The sequence below is a fragment of the Morone saxatilis genome, unplaced genomic scaffold (genome assembly GCF_004916995.1).
Source record: "Morone saxatilis isolate NCDOM2014 unplaced genomic scaffold, NCSU_SB_2.0 Contig8, whole genome shotgun sequence".
NCBI lineage: Eukaryota > Metazoa > Chordata > Actinopteri > Moronidae > Morone > Morone saxatilis.
Genome location: NW_023340257.1, coordinates 24,058,112 through 24,076,107, shown reverse-complemented (window position 1 = coordinate 24,076,107; position 17,996 = coordinate 24,058,112). Strand labels below are relative to the sequence as shown.

The 17,996-nt window shown below is 38.6% G+C and overlaps 2 protein-coding genes across 2 annotated transcripts in view; one reads left to right on the top strand and one right to left on the bottom strand.

Moving 5' to 3' along the window:
* Positions 1-6,108: 6,108 nt before the first annotated feature.
* Positions 6,109-12,355, top strand: gipr (gastric inhibitory polypeptide receptor). Its single transcript, XM_035679631.1, has 14 exons — positions 6,109-6,159; positions 6,291-6,387; positions 6,984-7,091; positions 7,202-7,314; positions 7,432-7,538; positions 7,798-7,945; positions 8,358-8,511; positions 8,754-8,814; positions 8,967-9,036; positions 9,569-9,657; positions 10,333-10,471; positions 10,609-10,650; positions 11,503-11,595; positions 12,086-12,355. The coding sequence occupies exons 1-14, from the start codon at positions 6,109-6,111 to the stop codon at positions 12,353-12,355; spliced, it is 1,542 nt and encodes a 513-aa protein (XP_035535524.1).
* Positions 12,356-14,139: 1,784 nt separating this feature from the next.
* Positions 14,140-17,996, bottom strand: part of LOC118342207 (THAP domain-containing protein 5-like) — a 4,328-nt gene continuing 471 nt past the window's right edge. The window contains exons 2-5 of the mRNA XM_035680693.1: positions 16,534-16,717; positions 15,331-16,139; positions 14,883-15,069; positions 14,140-14,600 (exon numbers count right to left, since the gene is read on the bottom strand). Of these exons, the coding sequence (XP_035536586.1) occupies positions 14,481-14,600; positions 14,883-15,069; positions 15,331-16,139; positions 16,534-16,717 (1,300 nt within the window). The 3' untranslated portion in view covers positions 14,140-14,480. The remainder of the gene's footprint in view (positions 14,601-14,882; positions 15,070-15,330; positions 16,140-16,533; positions 16,718-17,996) is intronic.

Below are 17,996 nucleotides of genomic sequence, written 5' to 3'. Positions count from 1 at the left end.
TCAGAAACATTTTATTGATCCGTTGGGAGGAAATTAGTTCGTCACAGTTGCCCAAGGTGCTCACACAACATTAAAGAATATAAATAAAAAGAATAATTATATTACAATATCTTACACAATATATATAGAATAGAACATAGAAAGGTATATATAGGTATATACATATCAAATAGAAATATTATAAGAGTAGAGTAGAAGAAAATGTATGCTACAGTATGTGACCAACAGAAGTATAATAATAATAGTAGTGAGTACTGATAATGTTAATTAAGAGACACTGTGTCCACACTGTACATTGGTCTATGGAACTGGGACACACCCTTAGAGTCCACTTCATATAAAAACACTTGAACATCTCATCTTCAGCTCTGGTTGGAGTGTTTTGACAGGAACAGGGTGTGACTGACGCATGTTTATCCTGAAGTTGTCAAAGATAGTCGTTCAGAGAAAGTTTATTTTTTAATCTGTTTTCTGGTGTGAAGATGTTGCTACGGAAGTGATGAGGCTTGTAACAACATACAACTACTGTAGATGTAACTTGATTTTACACACAACAATGCACCAAACAGGTTCTCATTCCTCACAAATTAGCTGATAGATAGCACTGACATGGCAATAATCTGATTCATTTAAAAAACAGACAAACATAAAACAAAGTCATAAACAACAGAACAATAGAAATAAGTTCAGTTTATTGTTTGTTACACATCAGACACATATTGTAAAGTCTAAGTCAAAATGAATAACTGCACATTAAACAGAATATATTCAATCTGTAAGAGTAAATCCTTGTCAGTGTATCAATGCTGAATCTGTGGGATTTAGCTGGTTTCTGGTCAGTTCTTGAATGTAGAGTTAAAAGGTCATTGTGACTCAGAACATTTTTAAGTCACAGTTCTTCGTGATGGTCTATATTCACCACCTGTACGCACTTTCTGAGTGGAATCAAATTAATTTAATCCAGAAAATGATTCATTTTTCATGTCACAGTTTATTTCCTAAGCCTTCTAAACAAAGGGTCATGATCAGTTATTATCATGTTATTATGTTGGAGTTCTCAAAGCTCTGGAAAGCAACTGGCCCTCTGTTTCCTTTCTTTTCTAACATGCAATAAATATCCCAGGTCTAAATCCTGGTTTATTCATAACCTCAGGCAAATGCTTCTTAGATGTGATCTTTGGCCTCAGCAGTACTTAGCCCACTCATTTAGGATAAGTGCTGCTACTTCTGCAGCCATACATTAAGGTTCATTCAGCATACTCCATACTAAAATAAATATTTGTTTATTTATTTGTTTTTTAGTATTTATTTCATTGTGTTGTATAAGTAGTATTTATATTCTATACGAGACTTTTTGCTTTTGCTCAACATGTTTGATTTAAAACGTCCTGCCAATAAAGCCAATTAAATTGGAAGAGAGAGAGATGGGAGAGAGAGGGAGAGAGAGAGAGAGAGAGAGAGATACAGAGAGAGAGTTCAGTGATCGCATTATGTGATTTCCTTCGGTACAACAGTTGAGAGACGCGGACGTGTCTATTTCCCGTCCTGCACAGCTGGGGTTGGCTGCAGACTTTGAAAATATGACATTGAGGTGAGATCCACGTTTCTTCTTTCATGTTAAGTTCTCATCACTCGGCCTTTGCCTTGTGTTTTGTTTAACTCATCATTGTACAGACTTTTGCAGTGTTTGGTATTTTTTTTTTTTCGGAATTAATTGGGAATCGTTCATTGTAATTGTTTGTTATAGCATGATAAAGGTGGTCGGTGCGGATTATGTAAGCATGGTAATTGACCGGCAGATTGCATGGAAGTGACAAAAGACGCAAACAAATGTAAACAAGTAAACAAAACCTCTACTGACAACACGGGTTATTTTTTAGGATAATTTAGGATAATGATTTAACAACCTACCCTTTAAACTTCTCTTTCAGTGTGATGGTGGACTCACAGTTGAGACTGAGTAATACACTGAACCGTGAATCTCTCACTTCCAAGTGGAGGGATGAGGAATTAGAAGAAAAAAACACTTAATGACAATTTTAATCATCAATTAAAAAAATAATGGTATGTCACCATCACCATTACTTTTCCATCCATCACTACATTTGCCTTTTTTTATTTTTTATTTTTATATAGATAATAATGTAAAACATATATTTGTTACACTTATTGAAAGAGGCTGTTGTAGTTTCACCCAAGGGAAACTGTAGTGTATACTTCGAGAAAGAAAAGAAGAAAGCAGAAAGAGAAAGAGTGAAAAACAAACAAGAAATAAATACCACAGCATCAGTAGAAAGGGGGTGCTAATTACTGAGCTATACTAGTGTTGTGAATTATCACATTCAGCTCTGTGGTGTGGTGAAACACAGGCATGGCTTAGGTTTTTGGGAAAGCTGGTTACAACACACACACACACACACACAACCATCCTGCAAGTATTGTTACATAAACTTCATGTTGGCTGCAAGTTCATCCAGACTAATTGGGCTAAATGTGTGTGTGTGTGTACTGTTTGTCTATATATTTGTGTATGCATGCCACAGCCAGGCCCAGCTGTGCCGTGAGCCTGTTAGTAAGGTGAACCACCACAGCTCCAGCTGTCCGTATGCAGTCATACAAGATGGCAAGAGGCTAAACAGACTCCTGTCAGAAACACTTTCCAGTGTGTATTTGTTGTGGGTGTGCCACCTGTTCTGTTCTGTTTTGTGCATACATGTCCCTTCAACTTTTACACACAGACAAACAGGGAAACAGGAGACAGAGGTGAGGAACAGGGAAAACACGGGAAACACAAGGAACAGCTGGAGGCACGATCGGAGTCGTGACACAAAAGCTTGTAGGATTTCCATTCAGACGTTGGCGTAGAAAGGAAATGTTCTCAACGCTGTGGGTGTGGGGATGTGGCTCTCCCTGATTTCCGATCATTTTGTTGTTTGTGATTCAAACACTGGGAGCATCTCTGTGATAATCTTTCCTTTTGATTTAAGGTTTGTTAGGTTTCTATAGCTGGTGCCCTTCTCTTAAGCCGTGGTGGCTATTGCTGCTCCCCGGTTGCTATTGTCTTTATTTCAAACTACAGTTGTTGCTGCTGGACGTGTAACACTTTATAGATAGGCCTATTTGACCAAGGCATGGATACGTGTTTAACTAACAGGCCACACAAAGGATTTTCCTTGTCACCACAGTCTGGCTGTGAAATCTTGTCTGTGTTCACTGGTTTCTAAAATATCACCCATGTTGTTCACTCTGTCAGTCAAGTGAATCATTTTTGATCAGTTTATCATCCGACAAGGGAAAATTGTGCTGTCCTTCAACAAGCACTATTTCCTTTCTCCTCCTGTGACACACATCCCCTCCCTTCTTATTTTTACATTGATGGCTGCTGTAGTGGGAGTTGTCTCATTTAGAAGGAAATAGTTTTGACCTTGTTAAACATGGGTAGAAGCTCATTCTGTAGAAAGGGCTGATTATCTCCACGAGTCTCCAAGAAGACAGCAGTATGTTCAGAGTTGAGTTTCAGAAACATTTTGCATCAACTGCAAACCACTTCAGCGACAAAGTCATGGATGTAGTGCAGAGAAAATCCAATCTGCTGCTGCTGCTCTTCCTCATGGATTATAGAATATAATATATAATCTTAATAGACATTTTAGGACTTCTCTCTCTCTTCCACCATGTCTCTTTTATGAGTTAGCACTGCATATATAATTAACTTTTTCGCATAATAATAATATACATGTCAGTGCAGAAATATTGAACCTGAATAATACTGTCACATGCTTCTCTTTTGATAACTTAAAAATATTTTATTGGGTCATGTTAGACACTATTATTGACTTGCAGAATCAGTTCTCATGCTCTGTATTAATATTAGATTCTTGGCTGTCCATGCCAGTATAGAGTACTGAATTACTACTCACACATGGGAGAAACTCAAATAAAAGCATTACTACTTTTAAAAGTAGTTTTATAAGTACTCATCCAAGGAGAGAAAAGGAAATTCATGTGGAACTTTGAATAAAATATTGTGGCTTTGAATCACACATTAGTTTATTGCATCTGCCTTCTTCGTGAAATCCTTATTTCTATATTAGTTTGTGTTCCTGGTACCATACATAGTGCTCTAGGCAGAACTGCAGAATACACTGTAATGTGGTTCACTGTACTGTTCTTATCTGCCAGCTGGCAGACCAGCCTCTCTTCTCACTACTCATTAACCGCTCTGCACCCCTCTCCCTTTTCTGCCTGTCTCAGTCAACCTATTGCTACGAATGGCAAACTTTACACTGAGCTCTGTAAGGTTTTTAAGTCTCAATCAACAAAAAGACAGAGGTGGAGTGATTTCACACTGTCTTACAAATTGCCTGATTCTTAATGTGCACTTATTCAAAACATTTCACACCAGATAATTAGATGATACATTCATAAATAAACCCAGACCCAGGCTGTGTGAAACTGTAGTAATGATTACTGCTATTTAAATTAAATAGCTGCATTTATTTTTGTTAAAAAAAGAAGGTATTTTTATCTTTTTTCAGAAATAAGGTATTTGCATGCAGTATAAAATCTTCATATACAGTTTTATTTTTATAAAAAATATTAAAAATCAAACTTTACGTTGAGATTTTTCTCTTAACATTTTTGAACATGTGAAAACACTGATGAAATGCTTACAGAGAGGTAAGCTCTGAATCTATGACAACTGATTACAAAATAATAATCGGGACCAATGTTTTCCCTTAAGAATTTAAGTCAAGTTAGGACCTACAGTTCATTTCTAAACTGGCTATAACAATGTTCAAAGTTAGTGAGAAGTTTTCAGTACAGTTATGAGACGCATCACTGCTCCAAGTTGTCAAAATATGATCTGTAATGTCTGATAGAAATGTAAGATCCCCTGTGTCGTCTCAGTTTGTACACTGGAATGAGAAGATTTGCTGACATACGACATGAAATGTACCACTCACTGGTAACACCTTTTTTACATGACTCAGTGACTCATGGTTTAAGGCTTGCTATGATTAAGATTAATCCATGATTGATCTGTTAATATCTTACATCTCACACTCTTTTATCTTGTGAATCCTCTTTAAGTAATGAAGTCGTTTTCCTTTCTAATTTTCTTATTCTCTGGTGCTCCATCCTCTCCTTCCTCACGCCACTGCAGGCTTTGCTTGTCACATGCCAGCCCACAAACTTCCTGGTCAGTTACATTAGCGACCCACCAGTACTGACAGGATTAGAGACAGGATTACTCTGCAGTCTTTCATGTTCCTCCCTCTATATGCTTTGAGGGCTATGCAGTTCACAGACTAATCAGACTCACAAGATACACAGAGAGGAAGTCTTTTCAGATGCAATGTCATGAACTGCAACCTTAAAGTGTAAAACACAGTTACAAGTGATGTTGCATATTCACGAAACTCAGCAAATATCTACAGATTGAGATACAGATAGACAATCCTCCACACACATTTCCTAATCCCAAGGTTCCAGACCTACAATTATTTTGATTGGTATCTGTATTTATTAATGATACAGTTGAATAATGAAGTATGATCTCATTGGGTCTGTTTTTGGCAGAGATTGCCTTATTCCAGTTTTTCATACTACAAGCACTAAAAAGCACTTATATCCAACAATCATATAAGGACAGTTTAAGTAATTTTGAGTTAATCAAATGATTATATAATTATCTCTGATAATTGACTCTGTTTGCTAAGATTACTTGTGAGACTGTTTTTGCAGTGAACAAATGTGTTGTTTTAATTCCTTATCAATTACATTTACAGCCATAAGCTTCCTAGCCCAGAATTCAATCCAGCAGTTTGTATTGAGCGAGAAATTTAATTATCAGCTGTGGTTTTATGTATTCCTTATGTACTTTCTCAACACCACCTTTTTGGGACGTAAACTAAATATTAAATGGCTGATTTTAAAATCTTAACTTGGCTCAAACTGTTATCTGTATTACCTGGTGTTATGGTAAGGAGTGGAAGAGGGACTAATGAATTTTCTCTACCTCCTGATGACCTCTTAGTGACCCTTTGGTGTCTTCCAAAGCTCTGAGATGATCTCCCGGCAGCCACCCTGGCACACCTCTGAGTGATGAAGGCCTCTGACACATTCCTTATCATCTTCCTCCTCCACAGGACTCTGGTATGTGTCTAGAGTGACATTTTACTGACACCACAGACAAAACAAACATAATCAAAGTGTTAATTCCTAATAAATCCAAATAAAGTGTTGACTGGTATTAACTTAAAGTTTGTTTGCGTGTGTGTGTGCAGTGTGTGTCGGGGAGGACATTGGAAGATACGGTGGAGGAATGGAAACGCTACAGGAATGAATGTCTGCTCCGGATGAGTACAGAACCCACACCCAAAGGTAACACACACAAACATGCACGTGGGGGAGGCTGTGGTTCAGGAGGTGGATGAATCATTGATCAGAAGGTTGGCGGTTCAATCCCTGGCTTCTTCCTCGGCATATCAAAGTGTCTTTGGGCAAAATACTGAACCCCATATTGCTCTCAATGCATTGTGAGTGTGTGTGAGTGTCTGATGAGCTGTTGGCACCTTGCATTGCGGTTTCTGCCATCAGTGTATCAATGTGTTTGTGTGGGTGAATGTGACATGTAGTGTGGCTGGAAGATTAGAAAGGCGCTATATATAATCCATTGTTATATAGTGTGTATACTATTTTTTTAATAAATGAAAATAACATGGTGCTCAATCACCCACACCCACTCCATATAATACACATCCACACAACACTTATACTACATTTTAAAACTCTGATTACATGATTACACATATTGTCTCTAATGTATAATGAATGTGTACATATGATCTGTAATTTCTGACAGACATGTAAGATCCCCTGTGTCATCTCTGTTTGTACACTGGAATGAGAATATTTGCTTAAAAAGACAAACACACATGAAATGTACCACACTTTGCCCATCCCTCTCCTCTCTTTAGGAGTGTTTTGTGGTCGTATGTTTGACATGTACGCTTGCTGGTCGGATGGAAAACCAAACTCTACAGTCAAGGTGCCATGCCCCTGGCACCTGCCCTGGTACAACCAAGGTAGGAATGCACCCACACACACACATACACACACATTAATCTCACTCTTGTGTGCACTATTGAATGTGACCAAGGATGTGTGTTTCAGCCTCTGCTGTGTGTTTGTGTAGTGCGTAATGGCTTTGTGTTGCGGGAGTGTGGTCCTAATGGTCAGTGGACCACCAGTAACTCCAGCCGCACCTGGAGGGACCATTCTCAGTGTAACGTTAACACCACAGATCTGGTATACAGACACACACACACACACACACACACACAAACTATTTTTACTAACGTAAAACAAAATCAACTTAACATTACAATATAACCCACTCTTGCATTTTGGTTGCATTTTGCCCAGAAGAAACAGATGATGATCTTAGCCCACTTCAGAGTCATGTACACAGTGGGTTACTGTGTTAGTCTGGCCAGTCTTTCTCTGGCTCTGACTATTCTGCTCTTCTTCAGGTGAGCCCACACCTCTACAGTGTGTTTTCTGCATTGGGATTCTCTAATTATTTTGCCTATTTATTTTATTCTTTAGTTGTACTCTGTTTATATGTTGTAAATTTATTAATGATTTTTAATCTACTACCTACTATTTTTCACTGACCCCCATAATCAAATAAAAGAAATTGATTGTTGAAATTTCACCCACTGTATGTCACATATTTAAAACATTCTTCTGATATGCTTAACATAACTGTGGCATATGTGATATCTGCAGGAAGTTGCACTGTACCAGAAACTACATCCACAGCAACCTGTTTGCATCGTTCATTCTGCGAGCTGTTTCAATCCTGACCAGAGATGCTCTTCTGAACAGAGACACTCCTGAGTTCGGAGGGGTTCTCTCTAAAGTATTCAGTAATCAGGTTGGGACACACGCACACAGAACAAAGAGAGAGAAATCATCAGTTGTGCAAGTCAGCTGATAATTAATAAATGATTATTAAGATTCTAGCTAACTTTACATTCCAAGTTTGTCAAATAATTATACTGACACTAATTCAGAAAGTCATAGTTAATATCAAAACTGTGAATTGAAGTCAGACAGATCAAAAAGAAACTCAGGCTTGACCCAATTTCCCTTCCTAAAGGCTTGACTTGAAATTTAGTTAGTTTTGACCTGGTAAAGTCACAGAAACTTTACTAAGATTTTACAAATGGTTGATCTCAAGCAGAGCACTAACACACAAAAAGTGTGTTACTTCTAACCTCTTACAACCTTATTATGTCTTCCTCTACACAAACACACACACACACACACACACACACAAACATTAGGCATTGTCTGGCTGCCAAGTGGCTCAGGTGCTGATGCAGTACTGTGTGGGAGCCAACTACTACTGGCTGTTGGTGGAAGGCCTGTACCTACACAACCTGCTGGTGGTATTCTCTGATACCCGCTACTTCTGTGGATACCTCCTTATAGGCTGGGGTACACACACACACAAACACACACACACACAAACACACACACACACACACACACACACACTAAATCATACAGAATATAGAAATAGTCACACACAACACAGCTGAAATAGAAAGAAACAAAAAAAAAAATCATGAATCAGCATGTATAAATTATATATAAATATACATAAATTGATTAAATTGGTGTATTGCTGTATTGTGAACTTTCTCTGTACTTACATATGTATGTCTGTTTTGTGTCAGGCACCCCAGTATTATTTGTGGTTCCTTGGATTATTGTACGTTACATGTTTGAAAACACAAGGTGAGTCACTTTTATTTATTATTTCACTCAAAAATAAAATAATAAATCACTTCATATGTGTCTTTTCCTCCTTCATTTCATCCAGTATATTTGTTTTTCAGGATACCTTATTGTGTATCATTGCTTACTTTTCGGTGTGTTTGTGCTTATAGGTGTTGGGAGATAAATGGGAACAAGGTGTATTGGTCCATAATCCGTACTCCCATCCTGCTCGCCATTCTGGTAATGTACACACAGGCATTCACATAGAAATAGAAACACTCAATGTAAATGGCAGTTCCAGGATGTTCCAGAGTCTATTAAACTCTCCAATCGATATCAATGGAGACAACACAGAACAGAAACACGTGAGCTCCAGGTTGGCTGCTGTACATGTGATCTGTACATTGTGTCCCTATGTGATGTTTATCATCATGTTGACTTCCTTTCTCACATCATGCCTGCTCGCAGTCTTCAGGAATTGTTGGGGGTTGCTAGCTGTCATGGTGCAGATACCACACATGTACAGTACATGTACACGACCTGCTGCTCTTCTTGTGTCATTCAAATCATTTAACTGTGAACACACACACATTCATACACACAAACAACACACACACACGAAAGGAAATGTGGTTACATTAGACTTCATCAGTCAGTGATTAAAATTCACTCATAGTAGTTTCCAGCCTGGACTGTTTATACATCACCATTATAAGTTGTAGACTTTCACTTAACAATGCTCATGGTCATTTTCCGTATTTTATCTCTTCAGATAAACTTCTTCATCTTTATCCGCATCATCCATATTCTTGTATCCAAACTGAAAGCCCATCAGATGAGATACACCGACTACAAATTCAGGTAAGACCCCTAGACATGAGTGTTGTAAAGTTATATTCAACTCCCCTACAAACACATCACCCCATCAAGGAAAATGGTATTTTTAGTGGGCAAGAAAGTAATTATGCTAATGGTTAAATTATTTCAGTTTGTATGGCATTTTGTGCCAGGGAAAATCTGGGCTACATTACTTAACTCTACTTCACTGTCCCTTCAAGGGAAGCTCACCTACAGCTATTATAAAGACAACACAAGAAATGCAGTACATTTAAACATGAATATGTAAAATATACACTAAACATATAAAGCCAGCAACTATCAGAAGACACACACAAATATTGTTACAACAAACCAACAACAATTAAGTGAGTAATAAAATGTAATTAAAGGTGATTTATAACAAAATACACACAACACAAATGGACAGATTTATTATGCTACTATCTCCCACAATGCTCTGTTGGAGGAAAGTAAAGCACTTACTTTTCTAGTTCATCCCTGGTCAGAGCTTGTGGGCAGCTGGGTTTGTGTAGTGGGATTGTCCTTAACAAAGCAGAGCTTCTACACGGCTGAAGTGTCTTTGACCAAAACACTGAATAGATACCAGATCTAAAGGCAACCCTCCAACCCTCCATCACTGTTTTGATGTATTTCTTATTTCTATAGTAGTGTTCTGTTTTGTGTCTTTCTCTCCAGACTGGCTAAATCCACCTTGACCCTGATCCCTCTACTGGGGATCCATGAAGTGGTCTTTGCAGTGTTGACAGAGGAGCACGTGGATGGCGTTCTCCGTAACATAAATCTCTTTTTCCAGCTCTTCCTCAACTCTTTCCAGGTACAGTCAGGACATTGTATACCCATCCGGGCTAAAGATATCTGTACCCAGAATTCTTTTTCTGGATAAAAGCAACATCACAAACCACATTTCATGGTATTTGTAGGCTTTATTTGAGTCATTTCCCCTCTTCACAGGGTTTACTTGTAGCCATCCTCTACTGTTTCGTCAACAAGGAGGTAAGTGGTATGTCTATGCGTGTGTCTGTGTGTGTGCACTAAGTGAGTGTAAACATGCAGGCACTGTGCAGCAGGAGCACAGAGGCTTGACATAAAATACCTGTGAAACAACAGAAGTAAATGAGGGACTTTTGGTGCCTCTCATGGTCTCACAGTCCACCAGATAAATTGTAGGAGTGTGTGTCTAGGACATGGATAATGATTCTCCCAATGCTACAGTATGTGAGCAATAATAACACTTGAAAGCTACCAAGTGTAGCCATTAGGAAAATGGCATTAAAATCTGTGTATTATTTATAGGATTTAAGACCAACAAATCTGAAATTTGCCAGTTAAGTGTAGATGTCAGATGTAGCACTGATATAGTAAATCCAAGCTGAGACCTCAATATAATCATTAATCATTGGTGATTTAACTGAGACCTTATGGAGAAACAGATAAATGAGATTAAAGTTGAAGAATGAATTTTAAGATTTGATGGAACTTAGAAATGTGTTCTACAGAAGTGACACAACTACAGAAAATGTTTTGTATTTTTTTATCAACTCATCGCACATTTCTCTTAGTTTAAAGGCGTCTTGATGCTCTAACATGTTTGCACTTTAAAGAGACCTTTTGCCTTGAGATATGTACATCTTCTGATGAACTTATGGACTCATTTCACCATTAACTGAGATGTTTTATGTTACTGGTTATTCACATTTAGAAAATAAAAAACAGTGTTGTAATCATGTCTAACCTCTTCCTACACGTGTTTAAGTTCTCATGGATCCCCTGTTGATACATTTACTAATTATAATGCTACTCTCTTCTCTCTGCCTTCTCTCACTGTAACTCATCCTTTTCTTGCAGGTGCAGGCAGAGGTAAAGAAGAAGTGGCAGAGGTGGAAGCTGGGGATGACTGACCTGGATGACCTGAGAAACACTGGCAGCAACACGGCACAGGTGAGCACCGATGCTGCAGCCTGTCATAGTTTGTACATGTTGTAAATATATACAAACTGTTTGTTAGAGGCCTTGTGTATCCAAGTTAAACAGACTTTAAACATTAAAACTATGCTTATATTACAAATGTGTGCTTCAAACACACTTAACCTCTGATGATCTTTACTCAAATGTATGTGCAAGCCTTTTTCCTGTAGCTTTACACGATGGGTGCAAGTGATTTATGTTGTGTTATTATGTTATTATTTCTGTAGCTTGTAGGTAGGTGCTGCTTTAGTGATTCAACATATATTAGTGTTGGATAGGGTCAAACTTAAAAAAAAAAAAATTATATAGAATTTGCGATTAAAGTAAGTAATTAAAGTAATTAAAGTTTAAATAGATGTAACTTTGATAAATAAGTGAACATAGGGGAGTAGAGACGAGGTTACTTGTGTTTTTTACACTTGGACAAAAAAAACTAAATAGTCATGTATAAATCATTGTGCAGGTTTGTGGAAGCATGCCACCATCTAGCCAGTGCCACCCTCTGTCTACCTGTCTGCCGCTCATCCATCGCCAAGAAGACAGCCGTCTCTCCACCCTACCCCACCCCTCTGCTCTTCTTCACAATCAGCTCCCCCTTCCTCAGCCCTGCACCCACCACCAGGACCAGCTGGGAGCCAGACAGCTGATGACCTACTGCTGTATCTCTGCTCATAGACAGGATGGTGGAGGAGGAGGAGGAAATGAGGAGAAGTTTTGTGAAAGCTACTGCTGAAAATCCAGTGTCTTGCAGCAAAACAAGGAAATATCAGTGAACATGCGTTCAAGACAATTAGACTAACTGACCGGGGATTTGCGGTGTATCATCCATTGTTATGATTGTGTTATGATTATTCAGAAAACATTTTATTTAGATTTAAAGACAGTCTTGTATTGTTGAAGTGGTTTAAGAAATAGATGAATGGATTCACATTTTCTTCTGTGCCAGACGTTGATGAGATCATACAAGACATGTGTGGAGACAGTCCATCAGCTGGAGGATCAGGGTATTGAGTATTTCATCGAGTGACTATCAAGCATTTCCTGGTGTAGCTGACCCTGATCTCTGACCCCTCTGTCAAAGGGAAAGAATGAAAAACTTTCCGTTTGAGGATCATTTGAACTCAAAGGCTCATGTCCTTCAGTGTAAATCAGAAGCCGACACGACTCTTCCTCTCATTTTATTCCCATGGATATTCAATATGGGTTTATTTCTTTTTCTACCTCTTAAATTGTTTTGTGTCAAAAGATGGAAATGTGCCATTCATAATTTAATTTAAAGAAATTACTATAAAGTGGATAACATCACAGTGGTAATCTCCATTCTCTCATCTAAGGTACCTGCATATCCACTGTTAGTCATATCCGCCCACGGGAAACATTCATCTTATTCCACTTCCCACAGTACACTTTTAGATATTCGTTTTCTGTTGTAGCTGTTTTTGACTGAATTTCATCTTCATCTTTTTAATAACTAATGACTTTTGTGAATTTGTGTAGTCTGTAAAAACCTAGTCCTCATACGACAACAACAATCACTGTCAAACAGTCTTATTCCAGAGATGAGTTACACAAACCATTCAAAACCTAATGAATCTTAATGGATTCCACCAGTATTAAATCCCTATTTTAGTTACGAGAGGCAAATGGTAATGTTAATCTACATCTACATTGACAGAAGAAGCTTCTCTTTACTTAAACTGTTGCCTCCTGACTTAGTCCGTTCACACATCCTAAAGATGATTGACCTAATAGCCTCTTTTCCTATTGATTTTCAGGGAGATACCTTGAAACAGCCAGTACAACTTTCAAGAAAGGAGGTCTTTTCTTAAATGTGCTTTTTTATTTGTATAAAATCTTCTTATTTTCTCTCCTGCCATCTAGTGGAAAGGGAGAAGGAGAGCACACCATCATCAGAATAGCACCCACTGTCAAGCCAAGAAGCAGGTTTACTGAGTGAAGTAAAATCTAATCTTGAACACTGACTTAAATAAGTTATCAAAATAACTTCAAAACCTGAGATTTGATTAGTATCACCTTCCTGCCTGTACAACTATGGGGCTTTTTCTGTTTCTATTTTAGATTTATTAGATTTCCTGAACAAAACTTTTACTATGAAGAAAAATATTTACAAGTACTGTACAACTTGAACTGTGTTCTTTCACATTTCAATTATCTATAGGTGGAGAAAGCCTATTGTACCAACATGAATGCACTGAACACTGAATTGTTTGACACAACCCTTCAGCAAACAGAAAATCAAGTCACTGTGAAGCAACATGCAGAGTGTTACTTGGAAATACTTTGAACTTGATGAACCAAACCTGCAACTGGTGATGTATTTACCGCCACTAAACAGGGTGTGACCACTGACTCATTTCCTTTGTTGTGGCTACTGAAAAAGAAAATGTCAAACTGTCAGCAATGATTAAATCAAACGCTCTGTGACTGTAATTAATTGGTTTTGGTTTAATGTAATAGCTGAAATGACTGTAGAGATGAACAAACCAAAAAAAGTTATTTGGAAGTTATTTTTTTTATTTGACATGTACATTATCACTTACAAAAATACTTTATAAGTCAAACAAAAAGAAGTGGTTGAAGGGAGGGAGGGGTAGAGGGGGAAACCCATAAAAAACACATTCAATATTGTCCCAATTTATTCATCCATATTTGTGCAAAGCCCACAGTAGATCTAACAACAAACACACGGCCACATATTATAGACAGATCTGAAACTGAAAAGACAAAAAAATAAAAATTAGGTAGCATTTTGTTTTCAACAGTATTAGCCCTGTCTCTTTATGGCACAGTGGGCAGCAGACAGACAAACAGGTGGCACGTTCGCAGTCAGTCGGGCCTCACAGCTTTTCTTCTGCATTGTTCAGTGGCGTGTACAAGTATGCAGCATCGTTCTCTTCATAGATGATGGTCACAGTCTCACCAGCATCTGATACTCCTGCACTGGTCTGTATGTAAGCCTGAGAGAGAGGAGACAACAAAAGTAAACATTTGACATTTTCACAAGCAAAATATATAAAAGGACTAGTACAAATGTAAAACACATAGTTGATTACACAAATGTTTAACCACTTCCCATGGTCATCTCTGAGCTGATTGGTGCATAGTAAGTTTAATAGTTAAATCTCAGAATTAAATATTAGAATACACCTACAGCAACAAGAAACTTGAGTATAGCAATTAGGAGTTTTAATTTTAAATAAATCTGGATGTATTTCATTCAAATACTTAAAGCTCTTCACCCTCTCAAGCAGCTGTAGTCGCTCTTCATTCAGCATGTTGCTTTGCCTCAGCTGGCTGACCGTGTTCTCCAGTCCCAGGAGTTTCTCCAGGTGTCTGCGATGTCGCTGTTGCAGCACTTTCACCTTCTTCTGCAGCTCAGCCACAATGGCCTCCAGCTGCTCCTTACTCAAGCTGTTCTTATGGTAGCTGTTCCGGTAAAGAATGGAAAGAGATTAGAAACGCTGTAATACAGAAAGAGAGTACAGGAAAGCAGGACTACTAAAGTACTCTTTAGTAGTAATTTAGATGGTCTAATGTTGCTGTTGGTTGCATCTTTACTGAAGTTATATCTAAGACTGCAAACTCTAAACCTTGTGATCAGCACCTTCAGCCTTTCTCATTCTCCTTTAAAAATCTTTCCCTGAGTGAAAATACAGACAATATGTTAGTTAGAGAGTCAGAAATCACCAGTGCTCCTCCAGCTGGTGATCCTGCCGTTCAATCCCGTCCTCCTCCGATAGGCCGTCGTCTCCCTCTCCTTCATCTGTGTCCAGTCTTTCCACAGTAAGTACCAGGGACGTGGGTGAAGGTGGCACGTGTTTGGACACGATAGGCAGAGTGGATGTGATGGGTTTGGAGCTCAGAGCGGACGACAGCACTGTATCCGGGGAGAAGGTGAAGTGGGTGGAGGTTTCACTGGGGAAAACGTTAGGTATCGTCTCGAAGTAGGCAATGACTTGAGTTTCATGGCCTTCGTGATCTTCTGAGAACCCTTCTGTGGTACAAGTCACATCTTCAACACGGAGAGAGGCCACAGTCTCATCCGTACAGCCAAGTGTGGAGTCACTCATGACCAGCCCGTGGCCCTGAGTTAAAATGGCTGCAGTGATTCCATTCACAAGCTCATCTTGCCCTTCACCAGCAGGGCATTCAGACATCACTACCACCTCCGTGTTCTCGCCACTGTTACTTAGATCATTTACTGTCTGGAATAAAGTTAAAGGGAAATTTCCTCCTGTTTCAAATCGGTCCGCTGGTGGGTTCAGCTCTGTCTGGAGAGAACAGTCAGATCCTCCATTAGTCGCCTCCACCAGGCTGGTTTCTCCCGGCTGCGATGGGTCGACAGTGATCTCGTACAGGTGCACCGTGTGGAACGTGCTTTCCATTTCTACAGCATCAACAGCCGCCTGCCTGTCATCCGACACTGCGCCGCTTTCATTACTGTCAGCTCGAAGCCGTTTTGGCTTCTTCTCACTGTGATCTGTTGCTTTCCGTTTCTGGAAAGAATCAAGTGTGTTTATCAGGAAACATGACAGTGTTTACAATTATTAATTATTCCTACTGACTTCAGAAGTCTCATCTGAATTGGCCAAAGGATGATAAGTCTGTTTGTGTAAAAAAAAAAAAAAAAAACAGACTTAAAAAAAAATACATATTTAATACAAATATTTTCAATAATTTGTTTTATCCTAAATACATTTTTTGTGTTGCTGAGAGGAATAAATGAAACTAACATGGTACAAATGTTAAAGAACAGAATCCAACTCCCTGAAAAGGAAATACGTGTTCATGCACAGCAACATCTTCAAGATTTCTGCATTCAGCAAAAATAGAAATTGCTAATATTGTGCAGCCCAAACATTCCAGAGTAAGACTGTGCAAGATTCTTACCTCCGCCTCCTGGAAGACTGTGGGCACAGCATCGCTCTCAAGGTAACGGATGCCCCATCGCACCTTGAAACACGAAGGTGCAAAATGTTCGTGGCAAATATATTGGTGTCGAGAGGGAGTCCAGTTCTCACGTCTCATGTTGCTCAGCCACTGCTGCAGCCGGACCGGGTCCTGTAGAGGGAACCTACAATACAATATGTTCGACACTGGTTACACCTGGGCTCCATCAAGTGAAATATTGTCAAATGTTTAGAAGGACCAGTGTGTAGGATTAAGTTGCAGATCGTATCTAACTGGACACAGCTCGTGTGTATTTGATGACCTTGGATTGAGAGCAGAGTGTGTGTAGTAGGAGAAATTACAGTGGCCACAAAATACCCAAAAGGCCCTATCTGTAGTCTGTGTTTGGTTTGTCCATTCTGAGCTACTGTAGAAACACGGCGGTTCAGCATGGCAGACTGCATGCGCGGTGACCCACGGTGCCTGTTGATTTAAAAAATAACTAACATCTCCTTTATTCAGGTGATTATACATTGATGTAATGTAATTAACAAATACCTACTCCATTTCTGCCAATAGATTCTTCAAATGTTACACACTTGGACTTTTAAAATCAAATAACAGGGAAAATGCAAATGCTTGTTTCAGTGATGTGACAGTAAAGTCAAAGCCTGAAAACGTAAAAAAGAAAACTGCCTGCCGAGGCTGGAAATCAGAGAGTATCAGGTAACTGACTGACTCTGTGGACTCATCTCATTTTAGCTTGTGCCATTAAACTTTGTACAGTGTAATGCCTCTGGTAGTTTATGAGGGTGTATTTAGTGGTGGTCCTGTGTAATTACTTTTATACTGAGATGATTATAAGCTTCTGTGTAAGATTTGAAAAGACACCGTGTGCCAAACACGTCACCACAATGGAAGCAGTTACTGCTTTATATTGTAAACAGGTTCTTCTGGTCTCTGTGAGTAATGTTATATTAACTGATCAAATAGAAAGCACATTACAGTTTAGCTCCCACCTACATTGTTGGATTGCTGCACCCCCTATGAGTTGGGACTCTCAGACTTGCTGAATCTGTGACATCTTTTAAATTATTTCTTAAAACATTTTCTTTAAAACATTTATTTATTCTTGCACATATGTAATTTCCATCATGCATTATCTGTTATATTGGCATTACTGGTCTCACTATATATTAGCTATGAATATTTTATGCTTTTAATTGGTTAAAACTATCTGCCCCAGTGCAGTGATCTCTGTTGTGCTGTTTTAACTTTAACTGTATTGTTCTAAGCAGTAGCTGTATGTATGTTTTACTGGTTGTATTGATTTGCCTCTTCGCCAGGTCATCATTGTAAATGACAATTTGTTCTCAGTTGACTTGTCTGGTTAAATAAAGGGTCAAATTAAACAAATATAAAAGTTTTTTATTATTATTGCTTTTAATTTGAATGGAAAACTT

What these genes read in the sequence shown, in the direction of transcription:
- gipr (XM_035679631.1), top strand. Translation starts at nt 6,109, where the DNA reads ATGAAGGCCTCTGACACATTCCTTATCATCTTCCTCCTCCACAGGACT. An exon ending in TCCTCCTCCACAGGACTCTG is followed by an intron (nt 6,160 to 6,290) that starts GTATGTGTCTAG and finishes GTGTGTGTGCAG; the next exon opens with TGTGTGTCGGGGAGGACATT. An exon ending in TCTTCCTCAACTCTTTCCAG is followed by an intron (nt 10,472 to 10,608) that starts GTACAGTCAGGA and finishes CCCTCTTCACAG; the next exon opens with GGTTTACTTGTAGCCATCCT.